This window comes from Colobus angolensis, unplaced genomic scaffold, assembly GCF_000951035.1.
Source record: "Colobus angolensis palliatus isolate OR3802 unplaced genomic scaffold, Cang.pa_1.0 Scaffold15, whole genome shotgun sequence".
Classification (NCBI taxonomy): Eukaryota; Metazoa; Chordata; class Mammalia; order Primates; family Cercopithecidae; genus Colobus; species Colobus angolensis.
In genome coordinates this window covers 3,121,274-3,146,963 of record NW_012114599.1, presented here as the reverse complement: position 1 = coordinate 3,146,963, position 25,690 = coordinate 3,121,274, and the positions used below count along the sequence as shown (strand labels likewise).

The following is a 25,690-nucleotide window of genomic DNA, read 5'->3' as shown; positions in this document are numbered from 1 at the left end:
GCGAGGTGCATGCTCAAGTATTTTGCCCATTGGGTTATTCATTTTGTTATTGTTGAGTTTAAGAGTTTGTTGCCTATATTGGATAATATAGGCATATATTATCATGTATGTCTTTTGTAAATATTTTCTCCCAGTCTGTTACTTTTCTTATTCTATTGGCAGTGTTTTGTTTTGTTTTGTTTGTTTGTTTTGGTTTGTTTTGGTTTGGGGAGATGGGGGACAGAGCAAAAGTTTTTTGTTTTAATGAAGTTCAGCTTATCAGTTATTTCTTTCATGGATCATGTCCATTCATCATGGTGTTGCATCAAGAAAGTTATCTCTGTAGCCAAGGTTACCTATATTTTCTTCTATATTATCTTCAAGGAGTTTCATAGTTTTACCTTTTGCATTTAGGTCTACAGTCAATTTTGGATTCATTTTTGTGAAGATTGTAAGGTTTGTGTCTAGATTCACTGTTCTGCATGTCTAGATTTTCTAGCACCATTTGTTGAAAACTATCTTTGTTCCATTTTATTGCCTTTGCTCCTTTGTCAAAGATCAGTTGGCTGTGTTTGCGCCGGTCTGCTCTGGGTTCTCTGTTCTGTTCCTTTGATATATTTGTCTGTTCCATTGATGTTTTGCCAATTCCACATTGTCTTGATTACTTCAGCTTTATAGTAAGTCTTGAAATTGGGTAGTGTCAGTCTTTTGACTTTGTTCTTTTTCTTCAATATTGTGTTAGTCTTTTGCCTCAGTCTTTTGCCTCTCCATATAAACTTTAGAATGAGTTTCTCAATATCCATAAATAACTTGCTAGGATTTTGATTAAGGTTGCTTTGAATATATAGATCGAGTTTGGAAAGACATCTTGACAAATACTGAGTCTTTCTATCCATGAATATGATATATCTTTATATGTATTTAGTTTTTGATTTCTTTCACAAGAGTTTTGTAGTTCCACTCATATAGATCTTGTACATATTTTGTTAGATTTATATGTAAGTATTTCATTTGGGGGAATGATAACATAGATGGTATTGTTTTTTATTTTTAAATTCCGTTTGTTCATTGCTGGTGTATAGGAAAACAATTGACTTTTGTATATTAACTTTGTATTCTTCAATCTGGCTATAATCATTATTGGTTCCAGGAGTTTTTTGTTGATTCTTTTGGATTTTCTACATAGACAATCATATCATCGACAAACAAAGATAGTTTTATAGTTTTATTTCTTCCTTTCCAATCAGTATACTTTTTAATTCTTTTTCTTGTCTTACTGCATTAGTTAGAACTTCCAGTGTAGGGTTGAAAAGGAGTGGTGAGAGGGAACATCCTTTTTGTGTTCCTGATCTTAGTATGATATTGGCTGTAGGGTTTTTGTTGATGTTCTTTATTAAGTTGAGGAAATCTCCTATTCCTTGGTTGCTGAGATATTTTATCATAAATAAATTTGGATTTTGTCAAATGCTTTGTCTACATCTATTGTTAGAACTATTTGATTTTTTTCTTTCTTTAGTCTATTGACATAATTGATTACATTAGTTGATTTTTCCGATGTTGAACCAGCCTTGCTTGCCTGGGATAAATCCTACTTGGTCATGATATATAATTCTCTTTATAAATTGTTGGATTCAATTTGCTGATTGTTGTTGAAGATTTTGCATTCATGTTCGTAAAAGCTATTGGTCTGTAGTTTTTAAAATAATATCTTTGCTTTGATATTATGGTAATGGTGGCCTCATAAAATGAGTTAGGATATATTACCTCTGTTTCTTTCTTCTAGAAGAGATTATAGAGAATTGATATAATTTCTTCCTTAAGTGTTTGGTAGAATTCACCATTTGGGCCTAGTACTTTCTGTTTTGAAAGGTTATTAATGATTGATTCTATTGCTTTACAAGATAAGCCTATTTATTGTGTATGTCTTCATGTGTAAGTTTTGGCAGATTGTGTATTTTAAGGAATTAGTCCCATTTTGTGTGGATTATCAAATGTGTAGGCATAATATTCTTTATAATACTCCTTTATTCTTTTAATGCCCATGGGATCCATAATGATGTCCTCTTTCATTTCTGATATTAATACTTTGTGTCTTCTCTCTCTCTTTCTCTCTCTCTTTCTCACTAGCATTACTAGAGGCTTATTGAGTCTATTGTTCTTTTCAAAGAACCAGCTTTTTGTTGTTGATTTTTCTCTATTGATTTTATATTTTTAATTCAATTGATTTTTGCTCTAATTCTTATTATTTCTTTTCTCCTGCTTACTTTGGATTTAAGTAAGCTACTTTGGTCTCCTTTTTCTAGTCTCTAAGAGAGAGGCTTAGATTGTTGATTTTTAGAATATTTTTCCTAATATATGCATTCAAACTTCCTTTGAAGTGCTTCCCTTGAAGCACTGTTTTTGCTGTATCCCACTAATTTTGATAAGTTATATTTTATTTTATTTCCTTTTTTATTTTTATTTTATTTATTTATTTTTTTGAGACAAGAGTCTTACTCTGTCACCCAGGCTGGAGTGCAGTGGTACGATCTTGGCTCACTATAACCTCTACCTCCCGAGTTCAAGCGATTCTCCTGCCTCAGCCTCCCAAATAGCTGGGATTGCAGGCATGCACACCACACCTGGCTCATTTTTGTATTTTTAGTAGAGATGGGGTTTTGCCATGTTGGCCAGGCTGGTCTCAAACTCCTGACCTAAAGTGATCCGACTGCCTCGGCCTCCCGAAGTGCTGGGATTACAGGCATGAGCCTTCATGCCCAGCCGATAAGTTGTATTTTAATTAATTCAAAATATTTTAAAATTTATCTTGAGACTTCTTTTTCTCAGTCATATGCTATTTAGCAATGTGTTTAATCTCCAAGTATTTTGGAATTTTTGAACTATCTTTCTGTTATTGATTTCCAGGTTAATTCCACTGTGGTCTGGTCTGAAAGCCGACATTGTATGATTTCCATTCTTTTAAATTTGTTAAGGTGTGTCTTATGGCCCAAAATGTGGTCTTTCTTGATGATTGCTTCATGTCTTGAGAAGAATGTGTATTCTGTCACTGAATGAAGTTGTTGATAGATGTCAGTTATATTCAGTTGATTAATGTTGCTGTTGATTCAACTATGTTCTGATTTTCTGCCTGCTAGATCTGTTTATTTTTAAATAAAGGAGTGTTGCAGTCTCCAACTATAATAGCAGCAGCATCTGTTTCTCCTTGTAGTTCCATCAGTTATTGCCTCATTTATTTTGATGCTCTGTTTTTAGGTACATACATGTTAAAAATTACATCTTTTTTGAGAATTGACCTTTTTATCCCTAATAACTTTCCTTGCTCTGAAGTCTGCTGGGTCTCAAATTAATTTTGCTATTTCTGCTTTTTTGGGATTAGTGTTAGCATGGCATATCTTACTCTATGTCTTTACTTTTAGTCTGTATGTGTCTTTAAGGTGGGTTTCTTGTGAACAACATACAGTTAGTTGCGTCTTGGTTTTTTTTGATCCACTCTAACAATCTGTCTTTTAATTGGTATATTTAGACCATTGACATTTGAAGTCAATGATTATTGATTATTGATATAGTTGTGTTAATATCTACTATACTTGGTACTGTTTTCTATTTGTTGCCCTTATTCTTTGTTTCTATGTTTGTCTTCCACTCATTTGCTGCCTTCTGTGGTTTTAATTGAGCATTTAATATGATCCTTTTCTATTTCTGTCTTTTCTTAGCATATCAATTATGCTTTTTTTAAAGTTTTTTAGTGCTTGCTGTAGAGTTTGCAGTATGCATTTACGACTAATCCAAATCTACTTTCAAATAATATTGTGCTGCTTCATGACAGTACAAGTACCTTATAATAACAAAATTATCCTAATTCCTTCCTGCCATCCTTGTCTCATTACTATAATTTATTTCACTTACACATAAGCATACCTAGCATATATGTAAATACTGTAATTACACATAATCAGCACATTGTTAATATTATGATTTTGGGCGAACTGTTAAATTGGGCGAGCTGTTAAATTAATTAAGAATAAAAATAAAAGTTTTTATTTTACCTCCACTTATTTCTTCACCTTTCTTTACCTGCTCTTTCTCTTGTAGATCCAAGTTTCTGAGCTGTATCATTTGTCTTCTCTCTGAAGAACAACTTTTAACATTTACAAGGCAGATCACTGCCCATAAATTCCTTCAATTTTTGTTTGTCTGAGGAAGTTTTAAGTTCCCCTTCACTTTTCAAGGATAATATTGCAGGGTAGAGGATTCTAGATCGGTGGGGTTTTTATCTCAACATTTTGAATGTTTAACTTCATTCTCTTCCTGCTAGCATGGTTTCTGAGGAGAGGTTGGAAGTAATTCTTATTTTTTCTCCTTTGTAGGTAAGACTTTTTTTTTTCCTTTGACGTCTTTCAGCGTTTTTTAAATCACTGATTTTCTGTAGTTTAGAAATTATATACCTAGGTACAGTTTTTTTGTTTTGTTTTTCGTTTGTTTGTTTGTTTGTGGCATTTATCCTGTGTGATGTTCTTCAAGCTTCCTGGAGCTGTGGTTTGGTTTGGTGTCTGACGTTAATTCTGGGAAATTCTGCCCTCATTCTATCAAATATTAATATTTTGTTCTGTTCCTTTCTCTTTCTTCTTATAGTGGTAGTCTCTTTATGCATATGTTACACTTTTTGTAGTTTCACCCAATCCTTGGATATTTTTTCCAGTCTTTGTTCTCTTTATTTTTTCATTTTTGAAGCTGCTATGGGTATATCCTGAAGCTTGGATATTGTTTCTTCAGCCATGTCTAGACTACTAATAAGCCCGTCAGAAGCTTTCTTCATTCTGTTAGTGTTTTTGATCTCTAGCAGTCCTTCTGGTTTTTTCTTGGCATTTCCGTCTCTCTGCTTATATTACCCATTTGTTCTCATATGCTGTGGACATTATCCATTAGAACTCTTAGCATATTAATCACAGTTGTTTTAAATTCCCAGTCTTATAATTTCTGCATCCCTGCCATATCTGAGTCTAGTTCTGATGTTTGCCTTGTCACTTCAAACTGGGCTTTTTTGTTGTTGTTGTTTTTGTTTGTTTGTTTTGCCTTTTAGGATACCTTACAATTTTGCTTGTCAGACATTATGTACTGGGTAAAAGGAACTGCCAGTAAATAGGCTGTGAGTTATGTGAGTGAGGTGTGGAGGGAGGGAAAGTATTATACAGACCTGTGATTAGGTCTTTTCATGAATTTGTGCCTTTGAACTGTGAACCTCTCAAGTGCTGTTCAGTCCTCCCCTGGCCTTAGGACAGGATGGCTAGAGTGGGCTGGAGTTGGGGATTTCCTTGCCCCCAGATCAGTCAGGGTCTGATAAAACCTCAATCGTTTAAGCTCTGATAAAATAGTTTCTCCTAAGAGAAACCCTCGTTAAGAAGAGCAGAGTGCTCTGGCCTATTTAAAAAAATGGTTCTCTCCCCATGTTCCCCACCCCCAACCCCCACACCGAAATCATGAGATTTTCTCCATATTTACTATGAGAATCTAGTTGAGCTCCTAAAGAGCACAACTCTCAACTGAACATACAAAAGTCTATCAACTCAGTGACTGGGTCCCCCTTAGAGTTTTTGACTCTCAGGTTTGTCTGCTCTGAGCCCCCCATTTGTCAGTTACAGTTACAGTTTTTCTACCCCAGCATTGTTTTTGGAGACGGAGTCTCGCTCTGTCGTCCAGGCTGGAGTGCAGTGGCCAGATCTCAGCTCACTGCAAGCTCCGCCTCCAGGATTTACGCCATTCTCCTGCTTCAGCCTCCCGAGTAGCTGGGACTACAGGCGCCGCCACCTCGCCCGGCTAGTTTTTTGTATTTTTTAGTAGAGACGGGGTTTCACCGTGTTAGCCCGGATGCTCTCAATCTCCTGACCTCGTGATCCGCCCGTCTCGGCCTCCCAAAGTGCTGGGATTACAGGCTTGAGCCACCGCGTCCGGCCCCCAGCATTGTTTTTATAGAGATTTCTGCTTTAGTAAGTTGTGATTCTCTGTATTCGCCTGGCTGGCTGTCTAATTTTGGGAGCAGCAGTTTCAGTTTGCTCTAGGACTTCACTTCACTTGGTGGATCTCGGAAGAGCTGTTGATTTTGTAGTTCGTTCAGCGTTTTGCTTGTTAGAATGGAGTGTTGCTGACTTCTAAGCTCCTTAAGTGCCAGACTGAAAATGAGCAGGTTATTTTCACCTTTGATGTCCTACACCAAGGACAACTAAGTTAAGAGGGAAACACAAAGGAATTCATTGAATTCAGACTGTAGATTTGAAAGGGGCCTTAGAAGTCCAACCACTGGTTGTTATTCTCTCAGTAACGTTCCAACATTTTAATCAAGTAATGGAGTAGACTGTAAACACATGACCTATTTGGGTCCGGAATTCAAGTTAGCTTTTTTCAGAGAAAGGAATTAAGTTCTTCTAGAGTCAGTGTCCACTCCCTGGAAAGAAATATAAATGTGATCTTTACTTACTTATCCATATTTAATATACGTAGAAAGGATGGCTGGAAGGAAGTACTAGAAACAGTGGCTATCTCTGCAAGGTAGTTTAATGAATGATTTTGGTTCTGTATGATGTAAGACTTACATATATTTTTTTTCTGTATTTTCCAAATTATATCTTAAATGAACATGTAATACTTCATGAACATATAATACAATCTCAAAGAAAAGAAGTAACATCTTAGGCCATGAATACTTATCTGTCTTTTCTCCATGTCTCCTTACAGTCTGCAAAATGAATGTTCACCGTCGATGTGAGACCAACGTGGCTCCCAACTGTGGAGTGGATGCCAGAGGAATCGCCAAAGTGCTGGCTGACCTGGGCGTTACCCCTGACAAAATCACCAACAGCGGCCAGAGGAGGAAAAAGGTAACTGGCTGTTTGGCGGTGTTTCTGGAGCCCTTTTCAGACTGGCATTTCTGTGTTGGCTTCCAGAGGGTGCTCTGGAGTTGAGGTAATAAGATTCCTGGGTTTGAGGTATTTTACTCAAAACTGCAAGTGTTTAAAGCAAAAAACAAAGATAGAAGCCAGGCAGGTAACGTTAATGTCTTCTTCAGCTCCAAAAGTGAAGTGAAAACAAAGCAAGCCTTGAGGGTTAGTTTGCCAGAGAAACATAAACTTTGAGATGAGGAATTTGAAATTCCTTCTAGAAAAAGCTTAACAACCCTATACAAGGAAATGGACTTATCTGCTTCCAGAGCTGGCATGAAAGCAATGTTAGTGTCTGAACTTCACCCTTGGTATCATTATAATGAAGATAAATGGATGAAGAACTGGAACCACATTCTTTTCTAGGGAGGAAGCCAAGATGATTTGTGATCATACCAGCACTGAGCTGCCCAGGGAATATTGTTAATGTCTCGCGACACGAAACATCTGGGCCTTTCTTTGGAGACCAAAACTGTCTCTATCTCTGTGACATTCTAAATATCAGCAAGAAGAGATCCATTTGCCAAAATGTTATTTTGGTAAGTCAGGGCCCACAGATGTAAACAGAGGGAAAGGCGTCCATAGCATTTCGTTTGTAGGCTCGTCTTTAGCCCTGGCTCCTAGCCTAGAAAATTTAAGATGTCTTTGAAAAGTAAGCTATGAGATCATTAGAACCATGTTAACGGGGCAGAAAATCTGAGCGAAGGGTGCAGTGGGGAGTGGCCTTCATTACCCAGTGGCAAACATCCTCAAGCCCCCTACTAGAAAAGCAAGTCTGACTCTTAGGTACCTCTGCAATCTTGACACCTAAATAGTCTCCCTGATTTTTGCCCTGAAATGTCTTCTCTAGGCATTTCCTGCATTTCCTGGTCATCTTGTCATGTTAGAAGCTACCCATGGCTCTTCCATGTTGCTTCTCTTGTATAGGAAAGGTTGAAGTTTTCTTATTTTCTTAAACTTCTCCTTCTACTCTGTTTTCTCAATAAGCAGAGCTGTTTTGCAAGGGTTGCAGAAGAAATTCTCTTCTCCCTGACTGAGATAACTGAGACTTTGTGCTTTTGGTGGCTCTTCTTGGCTTTGTAAATCCCATTGGTGGAAACAGGACTTCAGTTGTTGACCCAAGGTGCTGGAATGGCAAGCAGAATATCAGTACCCAAGAATGCTAGGGCCCTGCTGAAGAGGCGAGCTGAGCGAACACTCTGTGATGACAGTGTTATGCAGACACATTTAAAAGCTCTAGAGAGAGCCCTTCTCAGGAGATGTGGTTTTTATTCTTGTCTAGAAGTAAATTAAGACAGAATCTTTGTCGTGAAACATTTAAAAGAAAGCTCAGTACCAGCTTCCTTTGCCCTATATTTACGTAAGCTATCATGCCAGCTGTGAGGCATTGTCTGCCTTGTCTTGGATTTGGAAGAACTAACAGGTAAGAAGCCAACATGGAGAAATTCAAGGAGGGGCAGGGTAGACGGCTGATGGACTGTAGTCCTGATATTTTTATTGCTGGGATGCTTCTGATGCAAAAATTGGAAAAACTAAGTTGTAACTGAAGTCGCTATGAGAGGATGGGAGAGAAGCACCCTTGGTCTGAAGCTTCAAGGCCTCTTTGCAGGAATATCAGACTTTCTGGTGCTTTGGTAGCCCTCGTGTTGCCCCTTGCAACTAGTCCATCATCCAGAAAGGACATGTGTGCACAGCAGGTAGACCAAGAGTAAGTACTAAAAGAGAGCAGAAGTGTTTGTGATTTTTGAGTCTAAGCCACTGATGTTAATGGAGACTCAAAGTGGCATATGCCAGCATCTATGCCAAGGAACAAACCTCACTAGAGGTGTTCTATTAAAATTTACCAACAAATATCAATATATCTGAAAATATTTATTGAGCATCTATTATGTTTCTTACTTTGTATAAGTCACTAGGGGCATTAAAAGTGCCGGACAGAGTCTTACCTTCAAATATCCTATAGTCTACTTAAGTAGAGAACCCCTCACAGTATACATACAAAGGTACTAACTATAGAAAGCTGAATAAGATAACTAATAAGTGCCAAACAGGTGTTAGAGACAAGTATCACATTGCTTTGTGTGAGATAACTTGTATTGCTTGGATAGGTGGAGGGGGACTTTATGGAAGACATGGGGTTAAGCTTTGCTTAGAAAGGTCAATTGTATTTGGGTAGAATAAAAAGTGAACAAACTGAAGTCTCTTGTTTTCTTCCCTTTAATTGGCAAATGAAACCTTGAGTCTGTGCTTTCAGAATATCAATTCAGTAGGTGCCACTGGGTACTAGGAACTCTCTCTCTCTCTCTCTTTTATTTTAGCGGTTTTTAATGAAAGTTGTATAAAAGATTTATTCCTGAATCCTCTCAATTGTTCTTTCTTTATATTTGCCCTTCTCCTTTCCTGCTTGGTGAGATGTGGCTTTCCATTCAAGGATCTCTGCAGTCTTTGTCCAGCTTTAGCTTGCTGGGGTAGATGCCTACGTGGATAGTTGTACATTAGCCTTTTCCTGCTGTACCCATTCAATGTAGATGATGTATTTCTTCCTGTAAACCTGGACTACTTTTCCAATTTGCTGACCTTTATAGTGTCCTCGCACAACCCGAAGTACTTCATCCTTTTGGATGGGGTTGGATCAAACATTGTACCTCTGTCTCAGCTCTTTGGAACGAGGGGAAGACATCATCCTTCTGTGAATGTGGGAAGGTGCATTGAAATTCCTTTTGTGGTTCTTGCTCTGGTCAGAAGTCACAGAGAGATCGAACTTCATTTTGTCTACTTCAGTGATGGCTGCAAGAGGACAGAGATCTACTGAGTTCCCGCTACTCTGGGAACTCTCACGGCTCTTGTATGGCATCTTGATGCTTTTGACATCAGAAAACTCTCAACCCTCCCTTCTGATGCCTCTGTCCCTGCTTTCTCTCCTCTCTAGCTCATTGCTGGTGCCGAGTCCCCGCAACCTGCTTCTGGAACCTCACCATCTGAGGAAGATCGATCCAAGTCAGCACCCACCTCCCCTTGTGACCAGGGTGAGACCCTCAGATTTGCTTCCTGATCTCTGAGTTCTGCCATTGGATGGACCAAGGAGCTCTGAGGCCTCTTTAACCAAGAGTGAGCTTGTTAGCTGAAATAGCTAGCAGCCTTGGCGGGTTTTCACACACCCTTTGCCTGTTGATTTAATAGTTCTTTCATTCTATAAGACCTTCTTGAGGGCTGGGCATTCCATGGCCATATCAGCTTTAAATTCCTTCCAGGCCAGGGTGAGAGGAGAGCAAGTGTATGACGTTATGGTTCTCTGTTTTCCCTTGCCTCTGTCCGTGGTTCCAAGGGTACTGGAGAGAGAAGGGTACAGCTCCCTCTCTTAAAGCTCTTGCCTGGCCCTAGACCTGTCAGCGCCACTCCCTTGAGTTGAGTTTGACACTCCTTTCCCCATCATCATACCCAAAACCTGAGATCAGCTTGAGTTTGGGGCTGGGTGAGGGAAGATGTCTTCCATCCTGGCCTTTGAGTGGGTGGGGATAGAAAGATGAAGCTAGAGGAGAGACTGAGAAAAGAAGTGGGAAGGAGGCCAGTCCCAGGCCTGATTCCCCTCTACAGCTCCAGATAGCTCCTTCTGTCTGAATATGCTTCAGACAATAAGTTCTGTGGACATAATTTGCACAATAATAATTCTGCAGCCATCTGAGAATGCTGAGGCTGAAGAGGGACTTACACTTGCAAAACCTCCTACTCTGGTGACCATTACCAGATATGACTGGTAAGGGACATATGCATCTGCAGAACAGGAATACCCAACCCAGCCTGACAATGGTGCCTTGGTTTTCTATATCCCCTTTTGTATTCATTATCCTAATTTTATGCCCACACCCACTCTAGGGTGGTGCTTCATTACTGTCCCCCAGGTTAGCACGTGGGAAGTGGAAGGTCAGAGTGTTGAAAAGGTCTGTCCCAAGGTTTGGAGATAAGTCAGTGGTAAGGGCAAGACTGTACCCATGCTGGCTGAGGGACCCACTCTCAGAAACCCTGCCATCAAACCTTCCTTGGAGGTCACCACCATGACCCAGACCTTCTTACCCAGGAGTAAATAAAAAGAGCTTTGGGGGTCATGCGCCAGCCATGAGGCCACAAAATAATTGGTCTCAGTCCCTCTTCGTGCTACTCCAATTAACTTTCTGTGTCTTTACAAACCTCTACCTCATTCCAAATGAGATTTGAAGCATTCATAAGCAGCCTGAAAGTACTCTGGGGCTGCAGAACTTGTAGCTATTTTCCCAGACCAGTTTGGGGGTTTTCACGTGTTCCTTTCTGAGACTGAGATCCCCTTTGGGAGCTTCAGGGAGACAGGGTCATATGGGAAAGAGAGCCCAAGTAAGAGTTCAGAGACCAGGGCTTCTAGGCCTGGCTCCTGCCCCGCATGCTGTCTGGCTCTGAGCTCTGCCATCAGATGGGTACAGTGGCAGGTTGCAGTGCTCCCCAGGGCCTCTGCTCATCCCACTTGACACAGGGACCAGGATTTCCCAGTAGTGATGTGAGCACAGATGTCCCTCTGAGTGACATTATTACACAACAGAAATCAGACATAGTTTATTTTTCTTCCCTTGTAAGAATAAATAGAAAAACCTTTTCTTCAAGCTTTGGTGTCCCCAAACAACTATTTCTGCCTTCCAAAATTCATTTAATAACTGAGGCTTTTAGCTCTATGGTGAGATTAAAAGTTACTTAGTCAAGCTAAGTGATAGGTTGATAACTGCTGAATTGGCAAGGGGAGGGTCTGCAGATTCAGCAGCTTTCCCCCACTTCACCCTCCCCAACACATCTCAGAGGAGCCAAACTCCAGATCTAGGAAAGATCTCCGGATTCCTTGAGTGAGCCCTTATGGGACTCTGTCCTCCTGAAAAGAAGCTGAAGATCTCTTTCTGTCACTCATGCCTAATTCTGATTCCCAAGGGCTAATAGGCTGTGTTCGCCTTCTGTAATCTGTTATTCACAAGCATCATTTAAAATCGGATTATGCTAAAGATGCCCATTTCCACACAAAAGAGTGCGTGTCTTGATGAATGAGTTGCTAACAGTAAAGCTTCTTCAAATAGAAAAGGTCAGAGGATCATCCAGCGTTATCTCCCCCAGGTAATTCAAGCCACAAGCTCTAGAGTGGGGCACAAGACTGTCTCATAGTTGAGAAGTTTTACTGAGAAATTCCCGCCCCATTGGAGATAAGTTTGCAACATGTCACTTGGGAAAGCAATTCTGTTGTTAATAATAAGCCCATTGCTCGTGTTGTTAGATAACCTTGTGTGAGATGGGTATTTAGGAGAAACCCGGCAACAAGGCTGAGTAAAGGTTTTTAGAAGGCGTGAAGGTTTCCACCTTCAATGATCAGTCACCATTCTGATGGCTCGGTTATTGAAATAATTATATCGCCAATGATTACTGTAATGACAGTTCCTGATTCGTTGTTCTCATCTTCAAAGGAAACTTGAAGGATACGTGTGACTCTGCAGAATTCCAGAGAGGGCCCAGATTTGTGTGCTGCACCTAGAACAATAGAATAGGCTACTAGCCAAAGGGGGCTTTCAGAGAGACGGCCACGTCCAGTGTAATCTGGAGTTTACAAGGGCAGGGAAGGGACTGTGTCCTCCTCCTCTTTGCATACTTAGGCTCTGCTGCGCATTGGGTGCCAACGAGAATATGGTGAACAGATGAAGGAACATACAAAGGGATGCCACACTGGATCTGTTGTTATGAAGAACCAGAAAAAGGACTGAGAGCTTACAGGGGAAAGTCTGAGTGTTGAGTCCTAATGGAACAGCTTATGAGGTATGCACTAATGCAATTTCTTGTTCCCCTTGGCCCTAGAAATAAAAGAACTTGAGAACAACATTCGAAAAGCCTTGTCATTTGACAACCGAGGGGAGGAGCACCGGGCAGCATCATCTCCTGATGGCCAGCTGATGAGCCCTGGTGAGAACGGCGAAGTCCGGCAAGGCCAGGCCAAGCGCCTGGGCCTGGATGAGTTCAACTTCATCAAGGTGTTGGGCAAAGGCAGCTTTGGCAAGGTCTGTGACACACATGGGTGAAACTGCTGGTTTTGTTCTACTCCTTAGCGTTGTTTCATCTGTGTGATCTAAGATTGAGAGAGGAACTTTTTAGACTGATCTCGTTAGGTTTTCTTTCGTTCCTTGTAAGTGCAAATGACCTGAGGCCAAGCAGATGGGAGCCCTGGTTCTACTATTAATTGGCTATATGAGACTTTCACATAGTGATTTAATCTCTTTGGAATTCAGTTTTTCTCATTTGTTGAATGGGGACAGGAATCAAGGTAGATGAGAAAGCACTTTGGAAAGTTTTAAATGCTCAGTGTTCCAAGTTAATAATAGTATCAATACATGTCTTCCCTGCTTCAGAGATCCAGCTGAAATTCTGTTTTTAATTCATATGAAGACTTTGAGAATGAATTCCTGCCCTCAGTAAACCTAGGGTTCAAAGCAAATTTAGCATGCATTATTTTGGAAGGTAAATTTTATTTAACTGATCTTTCTGGCGTGTAGTAAATGTTTTGTTTATCCTCTACATGTGGCAAGAGAATGGGAATAATCATCTCATGCCTTGGATCAGGGTCCTCTGTCCTTGATGCCATTCTCCATATCCTGTTCCCCACTGAGATGAACGCAGTGGTGTGGGGTGTGGCCTTTAGTATGCTCAATAAAGCATGAAGGTGGTCAGCCACTATTCTGATGGCTAGGTGAAATAGAAAAATTAACCCCTGTTCATTTTAAAAAGAAGATGAAGGGGCAGGAAGCAGAGGAAGCTGTTTGCATTTCACCTGAGATCTCTGATTGTTCCCTGGCTCTTTTCAGAGCTGAGCCTGGGAGTCACCTTTCTGGGATCTCCTGAGAGGTTCTGGGAGGTCCTGCTCTGGGGACCAGGAAGCTCCTGGACTCTTGAAAGCAGCAGCCTGTCAATCAGCTGGCCCATCCCACCTGGTTCCCAGCTGTCTCACCTGCCCCTGTCTCACCCTGATATCACTCTGGTGGGAAGGTAACTGGGGTTTACTTAAATGGCAAAAGCTGAAGCAATTACATTCTTTAGAGACTGGCTAAATAAGAAGAGGTCCTCTGGTTAGGCATAATTCTGGGACGTGAGCAGGATGCAGTCTAATTTTGAGCAAGACTCCAAGATTCTAGGTTTTCCTATAGTGTAGGCAGGATAGGAACTTAGATGACTTTGGAGCATTTAGGTTATCTCTTAGGAAAAATCACAGCCAAAGTTTGAGCCAGTTTTAAAGAGTCTGTAAAATATGTGGGCGACAAAAAGTCTTCAGGTTAACATCATGAATTCCCTCATTAAGTTTCTGATGGCTGCTTTTTAGCTTTGATGACTTACATTGGAATACTGTACTTAGGAGTTACTTATTTAAGAAGAGATAGGCTTGTGACATTTGTAGGTAAATGAGTGCAAAAATATCAAATGATAGGAACACTTTAAGAAAATAGAACTGTTAATTAGCTCTCTTGAATAGGAATCACGTTTCCAGCTTCAAAGTTATAAAAGAAACTATAAAGGCAAACAAGGACAGATTCAACTACATAAAGATACATGATTCTTTTCAATAGAGTAAAATAACAGAAAATCATAAAATAGGCTTAGAAAAACTTTTACAGAAAGTAAAGGGTTCGTATCTTTATATATCATATGTGTATAAATTTGTAAGAAATTAATATGATAGCATAATAAGACAAAACAGACGGGAGTAATTTACACAAAAAGAAATACAGTCAGAAAACAGATATTTTTAAGGTTTCATTTTAAGTTAAAATAGCATCATGGTAACATTTCACACCTATTAAGTGAGCAAAAAGACTTTTTAAGTGAAACTACTCAATGTTGTTAAGTCACCATGAAACTCCAACACTCCTACATTGCTAGTGGCACATTGTATCACACATCCTTTCTGAAAATAGGAAATGTGCAAAATGCTTAACCCTTTAATCTACTTATGAGAGTTTCCATCTTACAAATGTAATCCAAGAGGAATTGTTTTAATTGTGTACAAAAATACCCAATGCAATTTACATAATACTTAATGATTAGATATAACTTAAGTGTCTAATTTGAGGGAAATGGTTAAATAAATTATGTTTACTTGAATGGAATGTAAGCAGCTGTGATAATGATGGAGACCATGTGGAGAATGTCTTTAAGATAACGTTCAGTTAAAAATAGTTTCAATATTTTGCTGTACTGTAACTGTAAAAATATTTGGTGTATTGTAATTGTAAGTATGACAAACACATATAAACATATGAATAACCATTCAACAGATGTGCATTGAACTTCTCTTTTCTATGCCTGGGCACTGTGCCAGAGATTAAAAACAAATAAATTGTAGTAACTATTAGAATGTAGTAACTGTAGAATTGTAGTAACTGTAGAATAGGAAGTTTTCTTAAACATTATATATATATCTTGAGAGGGGATCTTGCTGCTTTGCCCATGCTGATCTGTAACTCCTGGGCTCAAATTATCCTCCTACCTCAGCCTCCTAAGTATCTTGGGTGCATGCCACCACACCTGGCTTGTTATAATATTTAAAATTACACACGCCTGTAATCCCGGCACTTTGGGAGGCCGAGGTGGGCGGATCATGAGGTCAGGAGATCGAGACCATCCTGGCTAACACGGTGAAACCCCGTCTCTACTAAAAATACAAAAAAATTAGCTGGGCATGGTGGCAGGCACCTGTAGTCCCAGCTACTTGGGAGGCTGAGGCAGGAGAATGTCGTGAACCCGGGAGGCAGAGCTTGCAGTGAGCCAAGATCATGCCACTGCACCCAGCCCAGGCGACAGAGCAAGACTCCATCTCAAAATAAATACGTAAATAAATAAAAATAATATTTAAAATCAAAGAAAAAACAGTTTTTAAAGTATTTGGTATTAGCTTGTGTTTCTTCTTTTTATTCCATACATGCATAGATTGATGGAGGCAATTGATTGATTGCAGGTCATGTTGGCAGAACTCAAGGGCAAAGATGAAGTATATGCTGTGAAGGTCTTAAAGAAGGACGTCATCCTCCAGGATGATGACGTGGACTGCACAATGACAGAGAAGAGGATTTTGGCTCTGGCACGGAAACACCCTTACCTAACCCAACTCTACTGCTGCTTCCAGACCAAGGTATGTTAGGAAGAAGCTGGCTGGCCGCCATGTTGGGGCATCTTGACTATCAGATAAAATACCGATTTTAGACCCTCTACATTGTTCTCTCAAAGACTTTGTAAAGTGGGATGGTTTTACCCTTGAAAAGATCAGGATATATTTGAACAGCATCTTCTTTTTTAGGGCACTGGATTTTCCATTCAAGGTTGTGCTTGTGAAGGGATGAGAGAGCTGTAGAATTCTTTGCAGCTAGAGCTGGACAAAGCCAAATGGCTAAACTCACTGTTTGCTCATTGGAAAAACCAAGTGTGGTTAGTCCTTGCTCTGCTCCTAACTTTCTATCACTGATCAACCCACTTAACTTCTAAGTTATTTTCATGTCATATGAAAAACAGTAAAGGCCACCTTAATCTCTTCTAATCTGTGTAATGTCATCTGAAGTAAAGGATGTGAACAAATGCTTAAAATTTCATAGTGAAACACAAATATAAAGCAGCATTTTTAATTTACCACATAGGTGTCTGGGAACCAGAAGGTGGCAGTAAAGAAACAAAGATCATCCATAACTCCATGGTAGAGTCTGATTTGAGTATCATTAACTGATTTGTTACCTGTTTTTAGTAAAGAAACGACAATGTTCTTCATGAAGCTCTAATTTTGTTATCCTTTTTGCGGGGTTGGGAGGAGTTAAAGTCTTTTAGGATCATTATGGATGTTTGTAGTAGTTTGCTTTTTGAGAAGGCAAAGACAGGCATCACCTGAAACTCCTAGCCATGGCTTATGTGGAGCCCAGACCCTGAGGGTGACATCATGAGGAGGTGATACCCTGCTTCTGGGTGTATTCTCATCTCCATGTCATTGTGAATGCCAGTTTTTCCACTTAAAATTCAACAGTTATTCATTGAGTCATTTGGCAAACTTTTTAAAAATTATATTTCATTAAATCCTTCCCGTGTATCTGATGCCATGCCAAGTGCTGGAGATACAGTGGTGAACTAGACTAGTCTCTGACCTCATGGAGTTTACATTATCTTTGGTACACTGTTTCCCAAAGAGGATTTCTCAGAACCCCAATCACTTGAGCAGCTGTGAGAACAAAGGACTCTGTGACCCATAGTTGGAGTCACTGCAGACATAACCTCTCTTAGTCTCAACACACGTTTGTTTATTAGCATCCTTGAGGAGACCTGCAGTGAAAACAAAATTACCTTTGTTTAATCTACTTTTCCTAACTTATTTGATTCCAGGGTCCCCATCTCTGTCTTACACACACATACACATGCACCCACACACACACAATGCCCATTCCATACTGAGGAACCCTGATCCAGTGGAATTTTTTCTATCCTTCTGATCTCTCAGGAGAGTAAGAAATATCATCTGAAAATCTGGAAATCATTCTGCTTATCTTGAGAAGGACACATATTTCTTTGTCTACGAAACTTTCACCTGAGACCCCTATTTAATAAGAATCTATCCCTTTTTCTGAACAAGTATAAGAATGACTAACTATTCTCATTTTTTATGTGTGTTGTGTAATGCCTAATATTTATGGGTTTGTGTGTGTACAGAATCCTATATAATAGAGACTCAGTGATAGAGTTAACTTTTCTTCTTTTTTCCACTAGAGCATAATTTTAGATTCATGAGAAATGTGTCATATTTTGTATTTTCCATGGTGCCTATCACAGGACCTCACACTTGACAGGTACCCACTGACAGAGTTAAAGACTTGGAGGATTTTTTCAAAGTCACCTTATCTTTCTTTATCTCTCTCTCTTTTCCTTTCTTTTCTTTTCTTTTTTTTCTTTCCTTTTGGTACCAGTGAGAAAATTGGGTTTCAGAGAAGTAAAACTATTTTGCTCATAGGCATTCCATCTTGGCAGAGTCAGACCTGGCATCTCATCTAGTCTCTGGGACTCCCAAGGTAGTGGGGCCTTGCTCTGATTCACATTGCTGCTTTCTTGTGCCCGACCCAGCATAGGGTCCCTTCTGTCGGAGGAACCCTCCCACTTCCCCTGTCCCCAGCAGGTACCCCTTTCTCTCACTGTCTGAAGTGGCTTTCTAGGCAGGGAGCCACTCTGGCACATTTTCTTTACACACATTGTCAAGAGGCCCAGCATTCTAGGAGGGGTCCAGTTTAGTTGTGAGGGCTCTATGGAGCCCCTCAACCTAGTGTATCATGGGAAGCCATAGTTGAAGGTCAGCTTGGTGAATGAGTGAGGGAGTGGGAATGGATGTCTTCAGTGTCAGCAGTGTTCTCCTTTGTGCATTGTAGAATATCAAGGCTAAGGATTCCTCATCATATGGCATCTTTTGGAGCACAAAATGGTGTTAAATGACACCAGGGATTTCTTTTATGGCAGAACAATGATCAAACTAACATGAATGTTGTCATGGATGGCTGTAGGGTGAGGATGGGCAGAGAAGGAGCTTCCGCTGTAGTTGAGATATTTACTATCTTTTCTTGGGCCACTGTCAGGCAGCCACAGTCACAGGAGCAGCTTTGCACCAACTCTCTCATGCCACCTGAATTTCATAGAATACTTTGCTTTATGTAACAGATGCATATTCACTGAATTTTTCTAAAGTGAATCATATTTTAACCTCATGGAAGGATCTTAACTTACTTATGAAAGGAACCTGATGAAGAATCAGCTTATAAACTTTCAACTTAACTTTTTTAAAATGTGACTTTCCCTATGACAAACCAATAGTTTGTCATGGTTTTAAAGAGACCTGATGCTGAGGTAGATGCTGGGGGTTATTAACACAAAGAAAGACAGTTCTCAAGTGGAAGCGTTCAATGATAGACTGGGAGGTTATTCTAACTTCCACAAGCTAAGAGGGAGTAGCAAACAGCATTGAATAGTTATGTTCTAGATGGGAGTATTCAAACCAAGAAGGCTCAGAGGAGGGGGTCTTCCCTAGGATCTAGTGGAAGAAGTGCAATCAAGCCAGGCTTTGAAAGGTAGAGAGGATTTGGACAGGATTTGGGAATAGCAGCTGGGTTTGGTAGCCATAGTATTCAGTCTTGCTTGAGTTTCACTTTTCCTGAAAACAAAGGACAGTTCCTCTGAGCCACCTTAAACCTGGTTTCCACTAAGACTCTAATACACCATTCAGGAACACAAAGACCCGATTGCAATCCTATTAAGATTTCTTTCATACTTGTTTAATTATGATACACAGAACAGCAATAATGTTAAGGCGAGTTTAATTATTTTTAGGTGAGCCTTTATTTTTCAATGTATCGGAAAAAATGGTCCTTTTGGAAACCTTACTTTGAGAACTTCTTCTGACAGATTACACATAGCTTCAGGCTGCACACTATATACAAGTTGCCTGGAAAGACTTAGAAGTGTGTAAAGTGGTGTCAGCATATCTAATATGGCGACCAATGGCAGTGGTCATGCAAACCCATTGGCATCAGTCATGATGATGTAGTCAGGTTCAGGTCTGGTCAGTGCAGCCCACTGAAGGGCCAACTTACTGCTGAAGAGGAAGTGTCCAATGGCAATGGTCGTGCGAACCTATTGGCATCAGTCATGATGACATAGTCAGGTTTGGGTCTGGTCAGTGCAGCCCACTGAAGGGCCAACTTACTGCTGAAGAGGGATTTCGGCTTTTCTGTACTGAACCCGCCTACCCTTGGCTCATGTGCCCCATCCCTCTCCTTGGGATCTAGAAAGGCGAAAGCAAATAAAATGGCTCCAGCTCTCCAGGGCTAGTAAGAAAAAGCAGACAGAACAACAAATTAAGCCAATGGTTTTAATTTCAGTCAAATTCAAACCAGTGTGTTTTTGGGATGCAAGAGTAACCTGAACCATGTAGGTAATTCTACAAAACTTGATTTAATTCACTGTCAAAACATAAGGTACAGAAAGAGGAATAAAGGACTTCCAAATCCAGTTAAGATCAAGTAGCCACATTCATCCCAGGTCCTCCCTCTTACAACTAAAAAACCCTGGACATAATTCTTATTTTATAAAGGTAGGGTGCTTACCAAAATTGGCATAGCCACAAAGAACTGCATCTGTTGATGTGAACGAAAGACTGAGATTTTTATATTTAAAAATTCCAGATAACTTTTAAGTGGGTGACATTGTCAGTAGTGTTTAATAAATTTTCTTGCGTATGAGAAAAAAAATGTCTTATACACCCACAGTTGTTTCTTGCTTTAAAAAAATTATGGCCTATAATTGTTTCAATTACAAGTCTTTATTGTTAAGTATTTATTGTTAAACATCTATGTGCTAGACACTGTGTTAGATTTTAGGGCTACAAAGCTAAAAAATAGCAACTCTGAACTCATGCCAATTACTGTCTAGTGGAGAGAGAGACATACAAGGAGTCAGTCAGGAAGGTTTCCTGATGGAGGTAGAACCTACCCTGGACCTGGAAGCATGGGTAGCATTTGCAAGGGGGTAGGGGCAAAGACATGGCTGCTGAAACCTAGAAATTATTTCCAAACCTCATTTGTATTATTTTTCCAATTCTTGAACTCCCAACTAATTCTGTCTCCTACTTCTTCCAAGGAAATGATAATGACTGAATCAGAGCAAAGAAGGAAGAGGAGAAGAGGAGGGTATTTGGAAAATAAGGAGACAGATTCTACAAGATCAGATGCCGGTTGGTAGAGACGGGGAGGTAATGCTGTGAGCCCTCCTTATTGGACTGCTAAACTCTAAAACTTAGGGACTTGGTCAGGGTTTAGGCCGGGAAGTGACTTTTGGAATTGCCTCTCGCAGTTCCCAGGTTCCCATTCAGGCATTGACTACAAGGGATAGGAGAATCACAGAGAGGTAGTTTTGTTTTTGCTTTTTTTTTTGAAGTTACAGGAAATGAAATTCCCAGAGTTTTAGAGTCTGTGCATTTGTATTTATGATCCCCATTGTTGAAACTGTTCTCTCCAACAGGATCCCACAAAACCTGTCTTGAATAATTTCATGATTTTTCCTCTTTAAAAATTTCATCTTTATACAATTCTACCCATCCCCCACCCTTTGGCATTTCCTGCCAGGCCTGGGAAGCCAAATTCTGGAGGGCTTTGCTGCGGAGGAAACAAAGGGTGAACTAGAGAATCTCCCTCAGCCAATCTCCCTCACTGCCCTAGGGAAAATGCAGCATGGAAAAATCCTGGAAAAGCAGCAGGAGACTTTCTTCAGATCATCTGTGTGATTTGCGTTTGAATCATCTATGTGAGTACGGGGAGAAGTGAGAAAAGGAGCATTAACAACTTAGGAGCAAAAGTTTCATTTCAAGGAACTCAACTCTAAACAACAGAAACACTAAACCAAAAAAAAAAAAAAAAACAAAGTAAAAATTAGGCCATTGGTAGATTTCCTTCTAAAGAGATAAAGAGATGGCTATGTCAGATTAAATCTAAACGAGCTGACGGAGCCATTGAGGATGGGTCTCTTTCCTGCTAGACCACACTGTCTGCCTGAGGCAACACCACTACGACTCTGAAGGAGTTGGAGAGTGTGTGAGCAGGTTTGGTGAGTGCCTTTCGAGAAGAGATCGAGATGCTCAACACAATCAGTTGGTTTGTGGGTCAGGCAGCCACCTGGGAATCAATATGCTCGCCAATAACAGATTTCAAGCAGAGATAGCCTCAGTAATTTGCAATGGAGTTTAGCGAAATGAGATCCGTGGTAGAGGTTTACAGGCTTGGTGTTGGTAGAATCAGTTATTAATAGAATCAGACTCTAGGGAGCTCCGTCTCTTTACTTCTGAAGACCATCTTTGCCTGATAGTGGGCTGGACAGCAATGCCATTTATTCTGATCAGCCAATTAACACATCTTTAGTGAGGACTTATGGTGTGCAAATCATTGCAAGGTGTGACAAGACTTTTATGGCAGGGCCTTTGGTCAAACTAGTTGAGGGGTAAGCTCTACTCTCTTGTGAAGGAAGGCAGGGGTGTATGTGTGTGGTGGCATGTGTCTGTGTAGATGGGCTGGCATTTCTCTGGCCAGTCAGAGAAAGACCGCCACTGGTTTCCACAATCAAGCAAGGCTTCATGGAGCAAGACAACTTCACCCAGGTCTTGAAGCATAACAGGATTCATTCGGTGTGATAGAGGAAAAGTTGTGAAGTTTGTTAATGCTCGTGTGTCCCAGGGGCAGAGAAGGATGTGTTGGCTCTTAATCTAACTGCTGCAGCTTCATGTAACCTCTTTGCATACAAGGAAACCTTACCTTTGAATAGCACCTTTGCTTTTAAAAATGCCCTGACTGGCAAGGCGCAGTGGCTGATGCCTGTAACCCCAGCACTTTGGGAGGCTGAGGTGGGTGGATCACTTGAGGTCAGGAATTCGAGACCAGCCTGGCCAATATGATGATACCGCATCTTTACTAAAAATACAAAAATTACCCAGACATGGTGGCAGGCACCTGTAATCCCAGCTACTCGGGAAGTCGAGGCAGGAGAATCGCTTGAACCCGGGAGGCAGAGGTTGCGGTGAGCCGAGATCACGCCACTGCACTCCAGCCTGGGCAATAGAGCTAGACTCTGTCTCAAAAAAAAAAAAAAAATGCCCTGACTTAGATCAGCCATTTTATATCTGCTTCATGATGTCTCTGTGAGTTAATCTACCATACTCTATGGTTATTCACTCCCCATTTTTTTTTTCAGAATTTGTTATTGTGGTAAAATACACATAATATAAAATGTGCCATCTTAACCATTTTTAAGTGTACAGTTCAGTGGTATTAAATACATTCATAATGTTGTCCATCCATCACCACTGTCCATCTCCATGCCTCTTTTCACCTTACAACCCTGAAACTCAATACCCATTAAACAGTACCTTCCTATTCCCTCTCCCCACAGCGCTTGGCAACAACCACTCTGTCAGTCTCCGTAGTCTTGACTACTCTAAATACCTCTTATAAGTGGAATCATACAGTAATGTGTTTCTGTGACTGGTATATTTCATTTAGCAGAATGTCCTCAGGGTTCATCCATGATGTAACATATGTCATCATTTCCTTCCTTTTAAAGGCCAAATACTATTCCATTGTATGTATAATACCACATTTCACTTATCATCTGTGGATGGATATTTTGACTTCCACGTTTTGGCTACTATGAATAATGCTGCTGTGAACATTGTTGTCTGAATATTTCTTTTGAGGTCTTACTTTCCGTTCTTTTAGCTATATACCTAGAAGTGGGATTCCTGGATTATATAGTAATTCTCTTTTTAATTTTTTGAGGAACCTCTATACTATTTTCCGTAATGACTGAACTACTTTACATTCCCATCAACAGTGCACCAGGGTTCTGATCTGATTTCTCTATTACTTTGCCCAACACTTGTTACTTTCTTTATTTGATAGTAGCCATTCTGATGGGTGTGAGGTAGTATCTCATTATAGTTTTAATCTGCATTTCCCTAGTGATTTGTGGTCACTCATTTTTACAGATAAGAAAACCAAGGCCCAGTCAAGTCTTATAATTTCTTTGCAGCACAACCCAGATTGGAATCAAGGTTTTCCAACAGCCTTTGTTGTTCACTGTGTATTTCTGTGTCCATCTCTGTCCTCCTGTCCAAATTCTCCACTTCAAATATCTTCACCTCCAAATCCCCTCTTCCCCAATTCCTGTCACACACATGAAAAGGGGTCTGAAGGGGTGTCAGCTCTATTTTACATGAACTCAATGACACTGGGATTAAAAAATATTAATGTCCCTTAAGCTGGCAAGAGGAGCAGGGTCGATCAGGGCCTGTTTCTGGAAATGTTTTCTGAAAGTATAAGAGAGAAAGGAGGAAAAAGGGGGCGTGGGCACAGGAAGGATCCAAAATGGGCTGGAGTAGGATGAGACCTTCACACTGTCTGTTTAGCCATTGCTTACTGGAGCACCTGCTGTGTGCCGTGCCGTGGGGCATCACGGGGCGTCATGCTGCCTGCTGAGGAACACAGGCGTGGGGAAAGGTAGGTCGGAGTCCCGGCCTCATGAACTTGAAGCCTCATGGGAGCATGAAACTCCTGGCCTCTATGGAGGTTACAGTGAGCCAAGATCCCGCCACTGCCCTCCAGCCTGGGCCACAGAGTGAAACTCCATCTCAAAAAAATATATTTTAAAAAGCCCTTCTGTGCTGTATTTTCCTTCAGAAACTGTTGACCTGATCTTTTTTTGTAAATTGTTTTTTAATCACAAAGATTATTTATTAATTGTAGAAAATTTGGAAAAGTCGCAAGAGGACAAAGAAGACAATAAGAACAATTCACATGACTACTACTAACATTTTGATGTGTATAATTCCAGTTTTAGAAAAGTACGTGTCTGTTCATACATATATATTTATAATATCAGTATCATACTCTATGTAAATGGTTTCACTTAGTAATGTAGCTATTTTCCTTGTCACTAAATATTCTTCAGCCAAGGGATTTCTAGGATTCTGCAGTATCTGAGGCCTCTTGTAGACATTCTGCATTGGGGGTTGCAGGTGGCTGGTAAGTGCCTGGCTTCCTGTCAGCTGGTGTTAGCAGTGAGTGGACCGCATGTTCTGCCCAGAGCTGGCCAGTGATGGTGCTGCCTTCTCTGCAGCAGAACTGCCTCCTTCTACTTATATTTCTCTCTTTCTGTAACATCAGCTTGAGTACAACTTGTAAATAATCTATTTGGCATTGATAGAATACAAACTAAGACTTAAACATCTGGCCGGGCGCGATGGCTCAAGCCTGTAATCCCAGCACTTTGGGAGGCCGAGACGGGCGGATCACGAGGTCAGGAGATCGAGACCATCCTGGCTAACACAGTGAAACCCCGTCTCTACTAAAAAATACAAAAAAAAAAACTAGCCAGGCCCGGTGGCGGGCGCCTGTAGTCCCAGCTACCCGGGAGGCTGAGGCAGGAGAATGGCGTAAGCCCGGGAGGCGGAGCTTGCAGTGAGCTGAGATCCGGCCACTGCACTCCAGCGCGGGCGACAGAGCGAGACTCCGTCTCAAAAAAAAAAGGACTTAAACATCTTTACCTTTAAATATGTGTGTATACAGCAGGTCTTTGAGTAACCTGATTTTGTTCTATGTCATTTGTTTATAATGTTAATGAGAAAAATATCAATTCCTGGCTAGGGCCGCTGACTATGTGGAGTTTGTACTTTCTCCCCATGCCTGTATGAGTTTTCTTCAGGGACTTCGGTTTCTTCCCAAATCCCAAAGCTATGCACATCAGGAGAATTGGTGTGTCTAAATGGTCCCCATCTGAGTGAATTGGTGTGTCCAAATGGTCCCCATCTGAGTGCAGGTGTGTGTGAGTGTGCCCTGCCGTGGGATGGGGTCCTGTCCAGGGTGGTTCCCAGCTGGCACCCTCAGCTACCAGGAGAGGTTCCACCCACCCATAACCCTGAACTGCAGCTAGTGGGTAAATGATGCTCTTATTCATTTTTCTTCATCTTTCTTAAACGTATATATAGCTCACATTTACTTCAGTGTTTAATATTAGAAGTGTTATTTCAGTTTTACTATTCAAAGTGTTCTAAATAATTTTTCTTAGAAGTTTGATGTTTTTGTAGCCAGAAATATGCCTTAGGAACTTCACTCGTCTTTATACCAATTAACCTATGGTAAAACTGGTTTCCTTACATGTCTTTTCATTGAAGTCGCAGTTTC

At 40.6% G+C, this 25,690-nt stretch overlaps 1 protein-coding gene and 1 pseudogene across 1 annotated transcript in view; one reads left to right on the top strand and one right to left on the bottom strand.

The window, feature by feature from the left end:
- The window catches only part of PRKCE (protein kinase C, epsilon), a 541,355-nt gene that overhangs the window by 346,401 nt on the left and 169,264 nt on the right, over positions 1–25,690 (top strand). Inside the window, exons 7-10 of the mRNA XM_011935885.1 lie at positions 6,709–6,851; positions 9,841–9,937; positions 12,765–12,964; positions 15,910–16,083. Coding sequence (XP_011791275.1) covers positions 6,709–6,851; positions 9,841–9,937; positions 12,765–12,964; positions 15,910–16,083 — 614 coding nt within the window. The remainder of the gene's footprint in view (positions 1–6,708; positions 6,852–9,840; positions 9,938–12,764; positions 12,965–15,909; positions 16,084–25,690) is intronic.
- LOC105507407 lies at positions 9,259–9,678 on the bottom strand (annotated as a pseudogene).